This window comes from Miniopterus natalensis, chromosome 1 (assembly GCF_054644295.1).
Source record: "Miniopterus natalensis isolate mMinNat1 chromosome 1, mMinNat1.hap1, whole genome shotgun sequence".
In the NCBI taxonomy this organism is placed as follows: domain Eukaryota; kingdom Metazoa; phylum Chordata; class Mammalia; order Chiroptera; family Miniopteridae; genus Miniopterus; species Miniopterus natalensis.
Genome location: NC_142081.1, coordinates 119789152 through 119807497, shown reverse-complemented (window position 1 = coordinate 119807497; position 18346 = coordinate 119789152). Strand labels below are relative to the sequence as shown.

General features: G+C 36.1%; 1 protein-coding gene across 1 annotated transcript in view; it reads right to left on the bottom strand.

The window, feature by feature from the left end:
• MALRD1 (MAM and LDL receptor class A domain containing 1) overlaps positions 1–18346 on the bottom strand; it is a 543727-nt gene that overhangs the window by 140420 nt on the left and 384961 nt on the right. The window contains 1 exon segment of the mRNA XM_087815868.1: positions 15543–15697. Within this exon segment, the coding sequence (XP_087671994.1) occupies positions 15543–15697 (155 nt within the window).

Here is an 18346-nt window from a genome sequence, read left to right as displayed (position 1 = left end):
AACCAAGAGGTTCTTCAGTAGGGTAATGGACAAACACAATTTGCTACATCCACACACTGGAATCTCATTCAGTGATGAACGACAAATGAGCCAGCAAGCCAAAATAAAGATGGAGAAACTTAAGTGTATTTTTCTAAGTGAAAGAAGCCAATCTGAAAAGGCTATAAACTATAAAATTTCTAGAGGATAACATAGGATACAATCTAGCTGACCTTGGGGTATTGCTTTCTTTTTTAGAAAGAGATCAGTTTATGGATAATAGTATGGGGCAGTCTGGGAGTTTGCCAGGACTTGAAGTGATGAGTTTCTCAGGAATAGACCAACAGACCGAAAGGAGTGACCCAGATAGGCAAGCAGAGGGAGAGAGGAACAAAGTCAAGTGGGTAAGAGGCCCAGGCCCAGGCCTTGCCTTAGCCTCCGTGTCTGGGCTTCAGATCCAGCTCTGTCTTGGGGACCTGGGGGATAAAGTGGACTGGCAGAGGCCTCCGTTCTTGTAGGGTCTCCTCTCCTTTTCCTGTCCCTCACCAACAGGCTGAGATATTTGGCAGGTGGTATTTCTGGGGTTAGGGAATGGTTGGTCTAGGGATGGAGGGACAGAGGGTCAGGGTTCTTGGAGGCACTCTGGATGGTATGGGGTTAGTTTCAGCACTGTGGGGAATCTGGTCAGGGACCAGGTACCTGGGTGGGGCACAGCTCAGGGCCCCTGTGACCAGGGCAACCTCCGTCCCCTTGCCTGCCGCACCAATATGGTAAAACAGATTCAATTTCAAGTATGATTGTAACTATATGCATTTCTGGGAAAGGCAAAACTATAAATGACATAAAAAAGATCAGTGGTTGCCCTGGCCAGGTGGATCAGGAGGTTGGAGCATAGTCCCATACACTAAAAGGTTGTAGGTTTGATCCCTGGTCAGGGCACATACCTAGGCTGAGGGCTCAATTCCTGGTAAGGGTACATATGGGAAGCAACTGATTGATGTTTTTCTCTCCCATCGATGTTTCTCTCTTTCTCTCTCTCTCTCTCCCCCTTCCTTTCTCTCTAAAATCAATTAAAAATATATATCTTTGGGTATGGGGAGGTAGGGAGGGATGAATAGGTTGAGCACAGGGGAATTTTAGGGCAGTGGAACTATTCGGTATAGTACTCTGGAAATATGCCATTATACATTTGTGAAAATTCATGGAATGTACAACAGAAAGGGTGAACCCCAATGTAAACTAGGGACTTTAATTAATCGTAAAGCATTAACATTGGCTCATCAACTGCAACAAATGTACCACAATAAGGCAAGATGTTAACAGTGGTGGAAACGTGGGGGAGGGAAATGTAAGGGGATATATGGGAACTGTCTGTGCATGCTGCTGACTTTTCCTGTAAATCTAAAACTGCTAAAGATAAAGTCTATTAGTTAAAAAGCAAGGAAAAATATACAAGTACAGAGCGGGTATGGAATTTTCCTCATTTGCTTTGATTCACTCAATTGCTTAATTAGTTGGAAAATCACAAATGTCTCATCCATCCCAATGCCAATTTAAACAATTATTCAAATGGTCACTTGGTTCTCTAAACACATTTACTCACTCTCTCCTCCCTTCCCTCTTTCCATCATGCTTTCTAATTTTAGATATTTAAAAAAGTCAGATGGTACATCACCTCTAATTCTGCCAATGTCAACTGCTTTCCCCAGCTCCCTCTCCAGAGACTTAGCAACTTTGCCTGATCAGAGGCAAGAAGGATCAAAGTACCAGGTACATTAAGGCATCAAAGGAGGCACTCAAGAACTCAGTTAATAATCACAATTTTCTAGAACTGGGCCCCAAAGCACAGTTGATAAGAAGAACCTTACGATGGTATAAAAGTTTCTTCAAGGCTGGTCTGCCCTGCCCCTCTCCTCTGTCTTATTACTGTCTCCCTCCCTGTGCCCAGTCACAAGGCTCCCTTGCCAGTGCTCTTAAATACCAGGGACACTCAGGATTTGGGGCTTTGCACTATTTCTTCTCTCTGTCTGAAATGTTCTCCCACCTGCAGTTCAAGTTTGCATGGCTCACTCCCTCACCTCCTTCAAGTGTTTGTTCAGAGTTTGTATTCTTCACAACCCACTCTGACTGTGGTTTTGAAAATGAACCCATACCCAGCTCCAACAGTCCTCTCATTCTGCTTTATTTTGTTACAAATTTTTATTGAATTTATTGGGATGACATTGCTTAATAAAATTTATAGGTTTCAAGTGGATAATTCTATAATACATCATCTGTATATTGTATTGTGTGCTCACCACCCCGAGTCAAGTCTCCTTCTGGCATCATTTATACCTCCCTTAGCCTCTTCTACCTCCCCAAACTCCTTTCCCTCTGATAATCACCAAACTGTTGTCTGTGTCAATTTTTAAAAAACTTTTTTAAAATTTTGTGGTTTGTGTGTTTTTTTGCTTAATCCCTTCACCTTTCCCACCAAGCCCTCCAAACCCCCTCCCTTCTGACATGCCGGTCTGCTTTCTGTATCCCTGAGTCTGTTTCTGTTTTGTTTGTTTGTTTTGTTCATTAAATTCTTAGATTCCACACATAAGTGAAATCACATGGTACTTGTCTTTTTCTGACTGGCTTATTCGCGTAGCATAATACTTTCCAGGTCCATCTATGCTGTCACAAAAGGTAGGATTTTCTTCTTTTTAATGGTTGAATAGTATTCCTTGGTGTAAATGTCCCACAGCTTTTTTATCCACTCATCTACTGATGGGCTGCTTCCAAATCTTGCCTATTGCTTCCAAATAATGCTGCAATGAACATAAGGGTGCATATATTCTTTCAAATTAGTGTTTGTGTTTCTTTTGTTAAATACTCAAAAGTGGAATCACTTGATAACACAGTTTCATTTTTAATTTTTTGAGGAGCCTCCATACTGTTTTCCTAGTGGCTGCACCAGTCTGCATTCCCACCAGCGGTGCATGAAGGTTCTCTTTTCTCCACATTTTTCCCATCACTTATCATTCATTGATCTATTGATGGCAGCCATTCTGACAGGTGTGAGGTGATATCTCATTGTGGTTTTCATTTATGATTAGTGATGTTGAGCATCTTTTCATATGTCTCTTGGCCATTTGTATGCCCTCTTTGGAGAAGTGTCTATTCAGGTCCTTTGCCCATTTTTTAATTAGATTGTTTTATGTGTGCTTTTGGTGTTGAGTTGTTGTATAAGTTCTTTATAAAGTACAGATATGAACTGCTTATCAGCTGTATTATTGGTAAATATGTTCTCCCATTCGGTGAGTTGTCTTTTTGGTTTATTGATTATTTCCTTTGCTCTGCAAAATTTTTTTAGTTTGATGTAGTCCCATTTGTTTATTTTTCTTTTGTTTTTCTTGTTGTCTTTAAAAAAACTACCCACCTTACTCATTTATCACATTTCCTGCTTACTGTCTCCTTCCTCCATTCTATGAAGGCAGGCAGTGTGTCTGTTTTGTGTAATTATGTGTCCCAACTGCTTAGAACACTGCCAGATACATAATAGATGCTCAGTAAACCTTTGCAAAAGAATGAAATAATGGACCAGTTAAAATTTTAAGAGCTTCAGTACTTTTAAAGGATCTTGGAGACCTCCAGTCACAGACATTATAGAAGACTAGAAGGAATAATTGACTAACGAGTCAATAATGAAAGCAGAAGTGGAAGCTCATGTTTCTCATTGTGCAATTTCTACCTTAGGAATTTATTATTTTATTTGATAAAGCAACGTATGTACTTATAAAAATCAGAATCATTTAGGAACTGCAGTGAGAGCGAATAATGCTCTATTTACTATGTTTACAAATAATTAGTTGTTCACACTAAAACATCACTTCAACTTTCTTGGTTTGCAGGTCAATTAGTTATAAGTAAGCTGTGTTATCTTAAAATGAGAAATTCACCATAGGTAAGAATGGATATGGGTAATTTTCTATGTATCTGGTATACATTCGTATATATAAATATATATACAGTATACATATACACACATATATATATGTACAAACATATAACTTTACATATATATACTTAGGACAATCAGGATATGAATTAAAGAACAAAATACATGTAGCTCTATCTTTAAAGACTGAAGAAATAGATCACTCTTTTTCATCGTCAATGAGTTCATTCACATAAAATCTGTATCCTAACTACAAAGAACTATCCAAAGTTGGCTGGTGATGATTTGTGGTACAGTGAGGCATTTCTGGTCATTTCTATCATATCTTAAATACAGAAATTTTCCTTCAGGGTTTAACCAACCTAGCATTAAGAAGGCTGAACTTACACTGGGGCTAGGGCCCAGATTCTAATCCTGGCTCTGCCAATACTAATTGGATACCTTAGCCTAAATTATTTAATCTTTGTAAAGCTTGATTTATCCTCTATTAAATGGAAGACATATTAATACTTACCTGATAGGTCTATTATTAGTTTTAAATAAATATAATGCATATAAAGTAAGTACCAACACTAAGTACACATCATTATTATTCATGTGCTTCCATTATATGGGAACAACTGAAGTGTCCTGGGAGAGAGGACTGGTAAAGAAGATGCGGTACATGTACCCAGTGGAATGCTACTCAGCCAAAAGAAAGGGTGAAATACTGCCCTTTGCAACAACAGGGACAGACCTTGAGAATATTATGCTAAGTGAAATAAGTCAGTCAGGCAAAGCTAAGAACCATATGATTTCGCTCATATGTGGGACATAAAACTGAAAGTCATTGACACAAACAGCAGTGTGGTGGTTGCCAGAGCGAAGGGGGTGGGTCAAGAGGGTCCTGATATAAGGTGACAGGAGAAGATAGGACTTTGGGTGGAGGGCACACAGTGCAATATATAGATCTTGTAACATAGAAACCCACACCTGAAAGCTATATGTTCATATTAACCATTGTCCCCACGATAAATTTAATAATAATAATAATAATAGAGTTAATATAGTAGGATTAGTCATGTTAATAAGTGGATAATTTCATCATGAGGAGCTGACATTTTTGTGGGATTAAAAAAATAATTTCAGGGAGCAATTTCAGGTTGTTTTTTTTCCTTTCTTTTTTCCTTTTTTTTTTTTTTTTTTTACAAAAGTTTTGTCAGAGTCCTTTAAATAAGGGGAATGAGACCAGAGAGCTTTAGAACTCTTCAAAGTTTCCAGTCATTAGAAACTTAGAAAGCTGGGTCTAGGACAAAGGTTTCCTGTATTTTAGTTGATTGCCTCTCTGAATGTCACTCGACTTGCAGTAAATATCACTGGCTGAATCAGAGGAGGAAGAGCTGAGGAAAACTATAGCTACTGTGCATGTGGAGATTGAAATGATTGACTTGTATTTAGCTCTACAACACTGACCTCACAGTCTTCGAAAGAGCCAGGCTATTTAGAAGTAATCGGAAATAAAGCACCAACCAAATGTTTCGTACCAGCAGAGTGGCCTGTGTAGCATTCAGTATCAGCCTGACACTTACAGGTTTTTTCCTCCCAGCTAATGATATCACTGCACAGACCACCTTCAAAATACCCTCAAAAAGAAAAAAATTAGATGGCAAAACAGCAATAGAAAAAAATGGAATAGTGAGTTGATTTACTTTGGTTTTAGCACGTTCTGCGAAATTGTAAATATTTGCAAAAATGATTTCTGGTTCTGATGGCTGAATGAAAACATATGTTTACCTATACTCCTCAAGAATATTCCACTGCAAAGACAGGAAACATACTGAAATAAGTCGACTGAAGCACTGGAAAATCAAGGGCATAGCTACCAACATACAACGTTAAGAATTTTTTGAAAGTTTTAGACCAAATGGAAACTGATGCAGATATGTAAACAAAACTGAGAAGCTTGCAAATACCTACAGGTGAAAAAAAGACCAACCAAAAATGACTGTTCCCAGCAGAATCCTGGAGTGACTAAAAAAGGTGGAAAGCATAAAAAAGGGGCTGTGCATGTGTCATCGGCCAGTAATTCATCTCTATAAAAAGTCAGGTGGATGCCTTGTGGGAGGAGTTGCTGATCTAGCATTCAGACCTAGAACACACAGCCTGGGTAAATATTGTTGCTGTGGGAGAGCTGACACATGAGTTTCCATGCGTGGGCACTGGGACCAGAGGAATGAGAAGGCATCCCTTGTGACTGCCAGGAAGTGCTCATACCTCTCTCAACAAATAAACAAGCTACCATTACATCACAAACTCAAGCCCACTAGAAATTCAGTTCCTCCTTTATACCAGAGCAATGTAAAACCAGAGATCTTGACTCAGAAAGAGTATATACTTTTAGGGAAATGAAACTTCCTACTTGGTCAGAGGCAATGGAATATATATAGTAATATTATTCAATTTAGACTTATCCACACATAGCAATGCAAGACCAATAGGAAGTAATCAAGCAAGTGAGGAAAATTCTAAGAGAGACATTCCATTGAACAGAATGCTAGTCGAATACCTTGAGGAAGATTGTTAATAGAATAAATGGGACAATAAATAAAGAAATATAAGTAATTCCCTTGAGGGATTTAGGTGCCCATTATTTCTCTCAAACAGGATAATAAGAAAAAGAAGCATTCAGAGTTCAGGATATAGTTGCTAAAATAAACCCCCCAGAGATGAACTGAACAGCTGAATCAATACAGGTTAAATTCCAGAGAGTGAACTGGAAGACTGAACCAAGAGATTAGACTACAGTGCCAGGAAGATGCGAGATAAAAACTCTGAGAACATGTTAGAGAATAGCAAGGACAGACCCAGAGGTTTACATATCTGTCAGAAAGACTTTTACAGAAGGAGATCATCAAATAACTTACAGGTGAAAACCTCCTGGTGGTGACAACTGACAAGGGTCCATCAAATTTCCAGGAGACTTTATGAACTCCAGGAATAAAAATGTATATTTACATACTTTCAAAGAGAAAAGTAGGGCATGTAAAAACCCTGGAGGAGAAATAATAAGACAGACATCTGTCTTCTGTAAGGCAGACAGAACATGGGTATTAGAATACAATGCAACGATGCCTGCAATAACTTAAGGACAAATAATTTTGAACCCTGAAGTTCATACCCAATCAAACTGTCTTTCCAAGGTGGGTACATAATAGGTTTTCTTCAATCAATCAGGAACTCAAAAAGCTTACCACCCATGTATAAACTATTTCTGAAGTGTGAAAAACATGTTATTATGGACTGAAGGTGCCTGCCCCATGAGTTCATATGTTGAACCCTACACCCCAGTACTTTAAAATGTGACTGTATTTAAAGACAAGGTCTATAAAGAGGTGATTAAATTAAAATGAGGCCAATAAGCTGGGCTCCACTCCAATTTTGCTGGTGTTCTCATAAGAGCGCCTACAGAGGAAAATGCACATGAGGGCTTGCTGAGGAGGCTACCATCTCTAAGCCAAAGAAAGAAAACTCAGAAGAAATCAAACCTGTTGACATGTTGATTTTGGACAAGCAGCATTCAGAACTGTGAGAAAATAAACTTTTGTTTTTTAAGCTACTCAGTCTATGGTATTTTGTTATGGCAGCCCTAGCTAACTAATATATACACCAAACAAAAAGAATTCAATATAGTGATTGCATAGGAATTGATAGACTAGAGAGCAAAGATAACTAAAAGTTTTACTTGATAATCATATATTAGTGAGGCATTTCGAAGAATGTGATTGCCAAGAGAGTAGATGAATTATTTACACTCTGAATCTTATGTTCCAGCCAATTTTAATAAGTCATAGAGCTGTTTAGAGGATAAGCCAGGTCAATAAAATCTTGCCAAAGGTCTTCATTTCTCTGAGGAGTGGGTAGGTTGGAAGTATGCAATTAACTTTCAGTAATAGTGGATAAGTATCTTTAATGGATTTATTAAAAATTAAGTGTCCACTTCAGAAAAAGAAACACAGCAATTAAATTTATAAATACTGGCGATAAGCAAGAACAAAGGATATCCAATCAACCCAACTAAAGACATATAAAGGGAAAAGTAATGAAACAAGAAAAAAGACACAGAAAACATACAGAAATATGTCTCCATTTGGATGAAGCAATAATTCATAACACTAAATTTATCTATAAAAGAACAGAAGCTCATATTACAGGAAAAAGGTAACCCAGCCATATGTTATAAACTGACATAATTAAAGCCAATTATTATGGAATAATAAAAATAAAGAGATGGGTAAGATATTAAGGAAATTATTTTTAAAATGGTAAGAAAAGCCATGTTATTATTAATAGGAAAAAATATTTCAGGGAATGTAAAAAGAGGGATATTTAATATTGATAAAATTTTAATTCCCCAAGCAGATATAACTGTCTTGAATCTTTATGCATTCAAGAATAGCTTTGAACTATAAAGGGCTGAGACTGATCAAAACAAAAAGACAAACTGAGACTTTATAATTATACTGGAGGAATTTAAAACACCTTCTATCATCTTTCTATGCCTCTATCTAGTTTTGTATCCAACTAAGAAGAAATCTTTCTTCCATACACCTGTAGAAAATTTACAAATGCATATATGAATTTAATGTATCATAACGAAAGCATGCTAAATAAACGTGGGGTGGACACAGTACTGAATTAATGGCGGTGGAGAAACTGGCTTGCAAATAGCAAAAGTTATAAGTTTCTAACGTCTCACCATACACAAAATGAATTATAAGCGGACTAATTAGTTAAATATGGAAATCAAAATTGTATAAAACTAAAATAAATAAGAATATTTTTATGACAGGAAAGCACTTCCCCAACAAAGCCTTAAAGCCAGAATCGATAAGGAAAATAGATTAAGAGATTTCATGAAATAAGAATGTAAAAGAAAAGTTGCTTTAACTAAACATGGCATTTTTTTTTTTCTTTTTCTTTTTTTGGAGCTATCACATCAGTTTGGAACCCAGATTTCTAAGTAAAGCTGAGTTTTGGTTCTTTCTCAAGGTGACTTTGCGCCTGGTCCATTTGTCGGCAGGTGCAAGAAATACCTTCTTTGGCAAATTCCCATGTCTGTGTCTTAAAACTGTGACATGATTTTAACTTTTAGCAGCAATGAGGTCACTTTTCTTTTTGGGCTTTTATTATATTCTAAAGGAAAAGTCTGTTTTGAAGGTCAAATTAGATTAGTTCCTTCTCTTGAATGTCAGCCTTACAGTTCATGTGGAGCCTTCCCTCCCATTTATTTTATAATTTAATAGCAACTCATAGTAGTATTTTTTTTTTTTTTTTTTTTTTTACCATCCTAAGGTTTATTTTCCTATTTTCCACAATAGGAGATACACAGCACATCTCAGCATATTTGCTTTACCTGCACTATCAAAGCATCTCTTTGCTGGCAGCTGGCGAGATCTACACACCCACCTTTGCTGAGCTGTTAGCAGAAGCCCTTGATTCTTGCTTTGTGACAGATGACGGTTGTGTGTTTGGCACACTCTCCAAGGCGAAGCCCGCCACAGGGTCCTGTCTGTCATGCAATCTGCCAGCAAAATGCCTGGCACAGGAGATGCAACCTTACCTTTCTCTTCTATTTAATAGGACCTATCAGGTTAAACTATGGTACACTGATATTATATGGAAAAAACTTTGAATCTATTCTCAAAAAGGGAGGAAATCACAAAAATACTTTGGTTCATTTCAACTGTTTTTATTGCATGTCACTTATGTTACATCGTACAGATGACTGCAATGCACCAGTGTGCGTGACATGTTAACTATTGTCCCAGTACACTGCTTTCTATATTTCTCCTTAAAATATATAAAATGCTCAATTTAGAGCATAACTTAGATCTTCTGAAAGTCTGTTTAGAGGGCAGAAATTTGCTAAGTATGCTCAAGGACTCCTACACATATCTCTACCATTTATGCCTGGGGATACTGTGCGTACTATTGTTTCCTCTCTTAAACACAATGTACTATTATTTTCAAAAGCTGCCCTTGATAAGCAGTATGCTACCACTTGTGAAAACAATGACCATGAACTTCAGCATAAACAGGAATGAAAGAGACACGGTTAGTCTGGAACATCAGTAAAAATATACTTTTAAAAAGAATAAATTATAGATGGAAAACTGATCGTGCCTCACAACTACTCTCATAACAAACAGCATCATAAAAATGCATTTAAAATTAAGCATTAATAATACAAAGAAAGAATAAAACAAGATAACCAGATGTGTAAATCGCCTTAAGGATATGCAGTAGAAATGAGTACCTATTTAATTTTTAATACATATTTTTATAAATGTAACTTAAACATTTTCAATACTTTTTCACTTTTGAAACTTAACTTTTTTTAAAATCAGTTTTCATTTTTACTCAACATATGCCTGGAGGAACATATGCTGCACAAGCAATCATTACAAAAGGGGCCAGATCCTCATCTATGTGGTAACACCTCATGGTAATAGCCAGAGCCTTTTCGGCAACTTTTTAGCAGAGGTTATTGTTTTGTGAGCTATTCTTCACTGCCCCAAATGGTAAGTTAAGGGAATATAAATCTAAAATTGATTTCCTCTATTACTAGGAACTGTTTATTCACCACACCTCATTGATTCATTATTCAATTATTCATCATGATCTTATGATTATATATGGGTGGTGAAGGTAGGTGCTGATAGGTGTATCACATATCCCCTCTAGGGTACCTTAGAGTCCCTGGCCATTGCTAGTGCAGCGTGACTCTGCACCATTCCCCAGCAGGCCCACGCTCATTGTGCATTTAAGAAACAAGGCTGAATGAGGTGAGACTCTTCCTCCTCTGCCAATCTTCTCATTCCGAAGCTTAGAAGTCTGGGAGTATCACAGGGAATAAATAGAATTTCCTCCTGCATTAGCATACAGAAGGCGGCCCCCTGAAAGGCCTGTCTCTTCTAATAGGACATCAGTAAGTCTAATGACAAACTTGAGAGGTCCAAAACTGACCAGAGGAGGCCTTAATCAGTTTTACAAAGAAGATGTAGTCTTGGTGCCTCTTAACCTTGAACTGCTCATTCAATAGTTAATCATTAAAAGAAGCAGAACAAAAAGTTTAAATGGTATGTCACATAGGCAATTAGACGTAAAACAAATGCCTATAGCACCCTACTCTCCACATCACACATACTACATATTTGGGGCCATATCTCACTGTTGAAATTACCATTATACCTTTTTTTTTTGGTAAAATGTTCAATTCAAACTTAAATTATTCTGAAAACTACCATATGTAGAATGCATAATATACAGAGTACCTTTCAGAGAACTAGGTTTCAATAACTGTTGGTAGAAAATACAGGATGATTTTGGATAATAAAAATAAAGAAAATAAAATGTGCCATAAAAATAACCATCTACTTCTGAGAGGCAGTGAAACACAGACTGGGGCCAGTGGCTCTAGGGATACCCAGGCCTGTCACCTCCTACCTCTATGACTTTGTCCAATCTCCTGAAGCTTCCTCTATCTTACTACTCTCATCTGTTAACATGTACATAATGTTAGTCCTTTCCTCATTGAATGATATGAAGATTAGACCAATCGATTTATGTAAACCACTTTAAACAGTGCAGGGCATATAGTAACCAGCTGATACTATTCTCTGCTATCTTTTCTCTGCTCTTACTATCTTCCTAACATCACACTAAAACAAAACAAAGTAAAACAAAACAAAACAAAATAAAACAAATCTCACAAGCACCTGACCACAAAAGTAATGACTTCCCGAATGGAACAGTTACACACTAAATTCCACAGGTTTTAGCAGAAATCATTTAGGTCTAAAAACTCCTAACTCCATTTCAACACAGCAGAGTAACTGTTCTGAATATGGAAAATAGGTACAAAAACCCCATGTAGGTATATGATTTCCCTGTTATCAGTGAACACAGTTTTTCCCCCTGAAATAGAAATTTCTATAAATTAAAAAAAATATTATAGAAGTATTAGTTATTAAAATTGCCTACCTTCCTATTTGCATCTTTAAAAAATGTACCTGGAGTAATTAAAGGACATTAGTTATTTTTACAGAAATGCTTTTGTCCTGTGTCAAACTTTACCTCCTTCCATAGGACATTGAGTTACTCACATGAGTTAGCATTAAATATCGAAACAAGCTAAGCTACAGGAACTAATAATCTCATGGGAAATTAATTTGGCTCACTTAGGGCTCTGTTGGCATGTGGATAAGAAAGCAGCCAGCACCATTATAAGGAGTGCTTTTAATTTTATATGTAAGTGGGTAATTGAAAGACAGAAAGAAACTGACCTAGAAAATAAAGTGTGTATTAGCCTTGTTCTATAATTTTCTGAGCCTTTGAATAAAGGATATTGATGCCTGTATGAACATTTTATTATTCTGAGTATTATTCATTTACCATTAAGCTTCCCAGTTATAAAACATTTGCTTTCCTTACGCAACACTGTACTTTGCAGGCTGGGAGAAATCGGAAGTGTTTGGCTTTTTATCCCAAAAAGCCATAGAAAGATCATAACTGAATTTCACTTTGATCTTGTCAACTGTACAAGTCTTCTTTAACTGTTAGCTTTATATGATGCTCTTCATTAATATGCTAATGAAATTAAAGCATGCTTTATGTAGAAAATAAGCTCAACGTGCCAGTGAAGATCTAAGTCTCACTCATCATGTAGAAATCACTTTGCAGTTTCTCCACTTCAGACCAAGCCCTAACTTCTCTGCCCAAACTCCTAGAAATCATCTAACTTGTCTCCCTGTTTCATTTCCACTTCTGCCCTCCTCCTGCCCACCAGCACCCATCCCTTTTCCATACAGCAACCAGATAGATGTTTTAAATTTTCAAGTAAGGTTATATTACTCCACAATTTAGCACTCTCTGCTATGGATTGAATGTTTGTGTCTGTATCCCCAACTTTATATGGTGAAGCCCTAATACCCAATATTTTAGTTTTTGGAGGTGGGGCCCTTGGGAGGTAATTAGGTCATGAAGGTAAAGACCCCATGAATGGGATTAGGGTAGTTATAAAGAGAGACCCAAGAGACATGATCTCTCTTGGCCTGGCGAACACAGAGAGAGAAGGCAGGCATCTGCAAAAGAGGAAGAGGGTCCATAACAGAAACGGAATGGGTGGGTACCTTGATCTTGGACTTTTCAGTCCTCAGTACTGTGAGATGTAAATTTCTGTTGTTTAAGCCACCTAGTCCATGCTAATTTGTTATAGCAGCCCAAGCTGATCAAGACACTCTCCAACGACTTTGCATGGTTCTTAAGAATGAAATGGTATCTTCTGACCTTCCTTACAAGGCCCTACATGAGCTGGCCCCTGCCTGTTTGGTCTCTCTCTCTCTTTCTCATTTTGTTCCAGCTGTACTGGCCCTCAAATTCCTTCCACCTTTGCACTTTTTCATTAGCTTGCTCCCTCTGCCTAGAGCATTCTTACTCCAGATACTCATAAGGCTGGCTGCTTCTTGTTTTTCAAATCTAAATTCAAACAGTATCATTCTCAGAGAGGATTCCTTACCATTCAGTATAAAATAACACTCTCAGCAGACCCTAAGTAATTATTCATTACCAAGAACTGTTTTATTTGCTTCAGGGTATTGTGTCACAAATTGAAGTTTTCATATTTGTGGGTTTTTAAATTTTGTTTTCTGTCTTCCCCTACTAGAGGGTAGTTTTTAATAAGTTAATGTATGAAGGACAAATTTAAAATGACTGGTGCTGACTCAAAATTTTTCATTGTTTTATGAGTTAATATCTTAAACAGATTTGTGTTTTCTTTCCAGTGGGCACAAATATCAGACAGGGACAAACTAGAAAATAGAAACTACTCTAACATATTTCAAAAATAGAGGAAATTTAATATAGGGAATTGTTTACAAAATTTATTGAAGAGATGAGAAACCACCATGGAATTTATGAGACAATAGATTAGTATGCACAGGAAGATGTTTCCACCCCTAAAACTAGAGGGTCGAAGGGAAGTAGTCACCAAAACTGAGTTGCTGGAAGGTGTACTTGGTAGGAATTAGAACCAAGAACCCAGAGCCCATCTGTGGGAAATTGAGTTACAGATGAGATGCAGTTAGAAACTCAGCCAAAAGAGAGGTCTCCTCTTCCTGCCTGTAGGTCTTGGCCAGTGCCTTTAATCGGCCAAACTTACCCAGGAAGGCAGAGGGCAAAGGAGCCTGGGGAGTGTAGTTCTCTGGGACACAGAATGGAGCACAGAAGGACAGGGAATACATAGTACTTAATATAGCCTTATAAAATTTGTGCTGGCAAGAAAGCACACTACCACAATCTACAATTTTAAATCTCTTGTAGTAATGCTGTGCTATTTTTATTGCCTCATAAATCCTCTACTATGAAACCTCACCTTATGTATTTTCTTTGCCATATCCTTTCTAAAGGATCTATGAAATCACTGTAAGTAGTTTCAGATTAGCACAATTATACTCTACCATGTGCTCCAGAACCACATCTGCCCTTTATTAACTCAAGAAGTCATCTGTCTATGGCACGCCCTAGCTCAGTGTCTCTCGACAGTTTCAATGATAAAGACCCTTTAGATATACATATTTTTTATTAGAAAGGTAATACATATTTAATGTAGAAAGTTATAAAATAAATAAGAAAAATAATGAAAAAAATGTTTCCACCATCTAGAGATAATTAACCATTTTATGTGTATGTTTCCATATATTTATTTTCACATATATAGATATATATGTAGATATTTATATAGATTAAGATATATATATATATATATATATACACACACACACACACACACATACACACACAGTAATACACTCAAAATTAGATAGAGGTTAAATGGAATTCTGTAACACATCTTAATATTGGCTTTAGTTATTAATGAAACAGAATCATTCTCTTTATCACTAATTATTAATTCACATAATTATTTTTTGCATAATGTTTAATAGTAAAAGTGAATGTACAGCATTTCACAAATTCCTAACATTTGACATTCAGATGGTTTTAAATATTTACTATTTTAAATGATTGTGAGATAAAAATCTTTATAAATAAAACATCATGCATGTCTAACTTTATTTTCTTCTATTTCTACATATGGAATGTTTTGGTAAATAATATACAAATTAGGAAGCTGTTAATTGCCAAAGGGCTCTTCATAATTTAATATTGATAGCAATGGGTAAGAATAATTATTTATCCACACCTGCACCACCAGAGCACATTATTATTCATTTTATTCTTTTAAAATCTCTAATATTTAAAAATAAGAGATTCTTCCTCTCCACAGTTCCAGATAACATTAGTTGGACTTTCGGTCTCAGTTACTTTAGAAAATGCATGCACAAACCTTAAGTTCTCAGACCCCTTATAAGGAATGATCTCTCCACAAATGTCCCCATGTCATAACTAAAGACAATCCTTAGAATTGCAACATATCTGTTGAAAATCCCTGTCCTAAAGAATGTAGTAAAACATGGCACTAATATATCCAAACTAAAGATTATAAGAAAGAAAATTTTTTATAAGACTATAAAACGGGAAATATGTTTAAAGACGTACTATGAAGATTTTAGTGAAACACAAATCTGTCTTTCTTTAGTACCTTTAATACTCCCATACTCCTGGGATCGATCATGTAGAACCAGAACCGAAGAGTGCACATTCCAAGGCTGGCTGGGAAGTATTGGGAAGTGGTGACTCTTGCAGTGTGTCCTTTGGGACCAGATGAATTGACATACAGAAAGTGTTGTCCATTACCTTGAAATAGATAAATATAACATTTTTTAGTGAAATGATTTATTTCATAGCATGAAGCAGAATATATTGACACCATGTACTCATTTCATTTTTCCCCAAACACACACACACACACTTAAACACAATTAGTTAAGAGGTTGGGAATGATGGCTTATAAGCCCCTTAACTGCTAGACACTGAAACTGGAAGTTTTTAAAAATAGCACTTACTGAAAATATTTCTCTTCACTTAGAAAATTTATAGTCTGGAAATTTTTTTTAAAAATCTGCGTCATGAAAAATAACTAAGGAACATGACATGTAAGTGATTACAGCAAGATTTTCCTCAATATAAAGAGCACTAGTAGAAACAACTTGAGAAGTTTCTCCACTGCATCAGTGGACTGTCTCTGTCTTCATTGTCTTATGAAATACATTGTGTGTTTAGCAAATATCAGATTAGGAAAATTATACACAATATTTTAATTCAGCCAGGAAAAAGTTTTCTTTTACATTTCTTTGCAAGGATGTCCTTGTTTGTTTTCATATTTGGAAAATAAAGACATATATGTGGCATGCATGACCTAGATACACCTAAACTCCGTGTGTCAGACCTACTAAGATCTGCAGCTCATTTCTTTTAAAAGTGCATTCTTTAAATCCATAGTATCTTTGATTCAATATGTATATCTAAGTTTTCCTTCATCTTATTGCCTTCTATACAGTTGAACAAGTCCAATAGCACTTACTGAAAATATTTCTCTTCACTTAGAAAATTTATAGTCTGGAAATTTTTTAAAAAAATCTGCATCATGAAAAATAACTAAGGAACATGACATGTAAGTGATTACAGCAAGATTTTCCTCAATATAAAGAGCACTAGTAGAAACAACTTGAGAAGTTTCTCCACTGCATCAGTGGACTGTGCATTTAAACTACACTTTAAGGAGCAAACTTTAAAATATCACTCTTAATAAGGAAAACATGGTACAACCCAATTAGCTATAATAACTTTCCTTATATAGCCAAGACTTAATTGAAAGTATGGAATCTATTCATTCTACAGGGTGTCCCCCAAAAATGTGTATACACTTTAACAGCCGATAGCTCAATTTTGAAAATGAAGTGTATTTTAATAAACACTGCCTTTATAATTATTCAAAGTGTGTGTATACATTTTGGGGTCACCCTATATACCGGATGTGAATAAACAGCCCTAATCTAGTTCTAAATATGATAAATTAATGTTAAGTATATTTGTATTGAAATATTTTATGTTTTGTAGCTCAATTCAAATAGTATGCCATATATAATGAAAACCAATATACTTCTGTCTCAAAAGCAGATCATGTTTAACTCAGACTTTAAATGTATGGTTTTTTCATGCTTTAGCACTAACTTGAGGTTAAAGGTCAAATATCTAGAGCAGTAGGAAAGAAAGTAATTGTGTTCATTGACACAAATTTAATCTGTTTTACAAAGTTGGGAATTCTGATTTAAAGCCTTGTATTTCTGTAAGTTTATTCCCCTAACTGCATAAACACATTAAAATACATTAGTTCAGATGTCACTTTGGAATAACTTTCATCATATATGTTTGTCTTTAAAAGGTAACTTTTAAGTTTGTACTGCGACCTGAGTTTAGTCCAAGGTCTCCATTCTTCCCCGTTGCCTTTAGGTTCCTAATGTAACTCAGGTCACAGTGTCCTTAGTGTCTCTGTAATATTTTCATGGAAGCCCACGTGGGAGGCACTATTTTAGTTTTGTTTATTAAAAACTTAAGTGCAAACAACTTAATATGCATTAATATTTTAATACTATTGCAGGCACCTAAGAAACTAATACACACAAATAGAAAAAAATGTATTCTTTTTTCCGATAATTTATTTCAATTACAGATAACATTAAATATTATATTAGTTTCAGGCATACATAGTGGTTAGACATTTATATAATTCATGAAGTGACCCTTCCCATAAGTCTTGTACCCTCCTGGCACCATACACAGTTATTACAATATTATTGACTATATTCCCTATGCTGTACTTTATATCACCGCATCTATTCTGTAACCGCCAATTTGTACTTAATCCTGTCACCTTTTACATCCAGTCCCCCAACACTCTTCCCATCTGGCAACCATCAGTTTGTTCTCTATGAGTCAGTTTCTGTTTTGTTTGTTCATTTATTTTAGTTTCTAGAGTCCACACACAACTGAAATCATATGGTATTTGCTTCTTTCTGTCTGACTTATTTCATTTAGCGTAATACCTTCTAGGGTCATCCGTGCTGTTGCAAATGGTAAAATTTCATTCTTTTTTATGGCTGAATAATATTACATTGTGTATATGGAGCACATTGTCTTTATTTAATCATCTATTGATGGACACTTGGGTTGGTTCCATATCAAGGTTATTGTAAACAATGCTGCAATAAACACAGGGATGCGTATATCTTTTCAAATTCGTGTTTTGGATTTTTTCAGATAAATACCCAGAAGTGGAACTGCTGGATCATAATGTAGTGCTTTTTAAATTTTTTGAGGAAACTCCATACTCTTTTCCATGGTGGCTGCAACAGTGCACAAGAGTTCCCTTTTCTCCACACTCTCACCAACACTTGTTTGTTGATTGATGATAGTCATTCTGCTAAGTGTGAGGTGATATCTCAT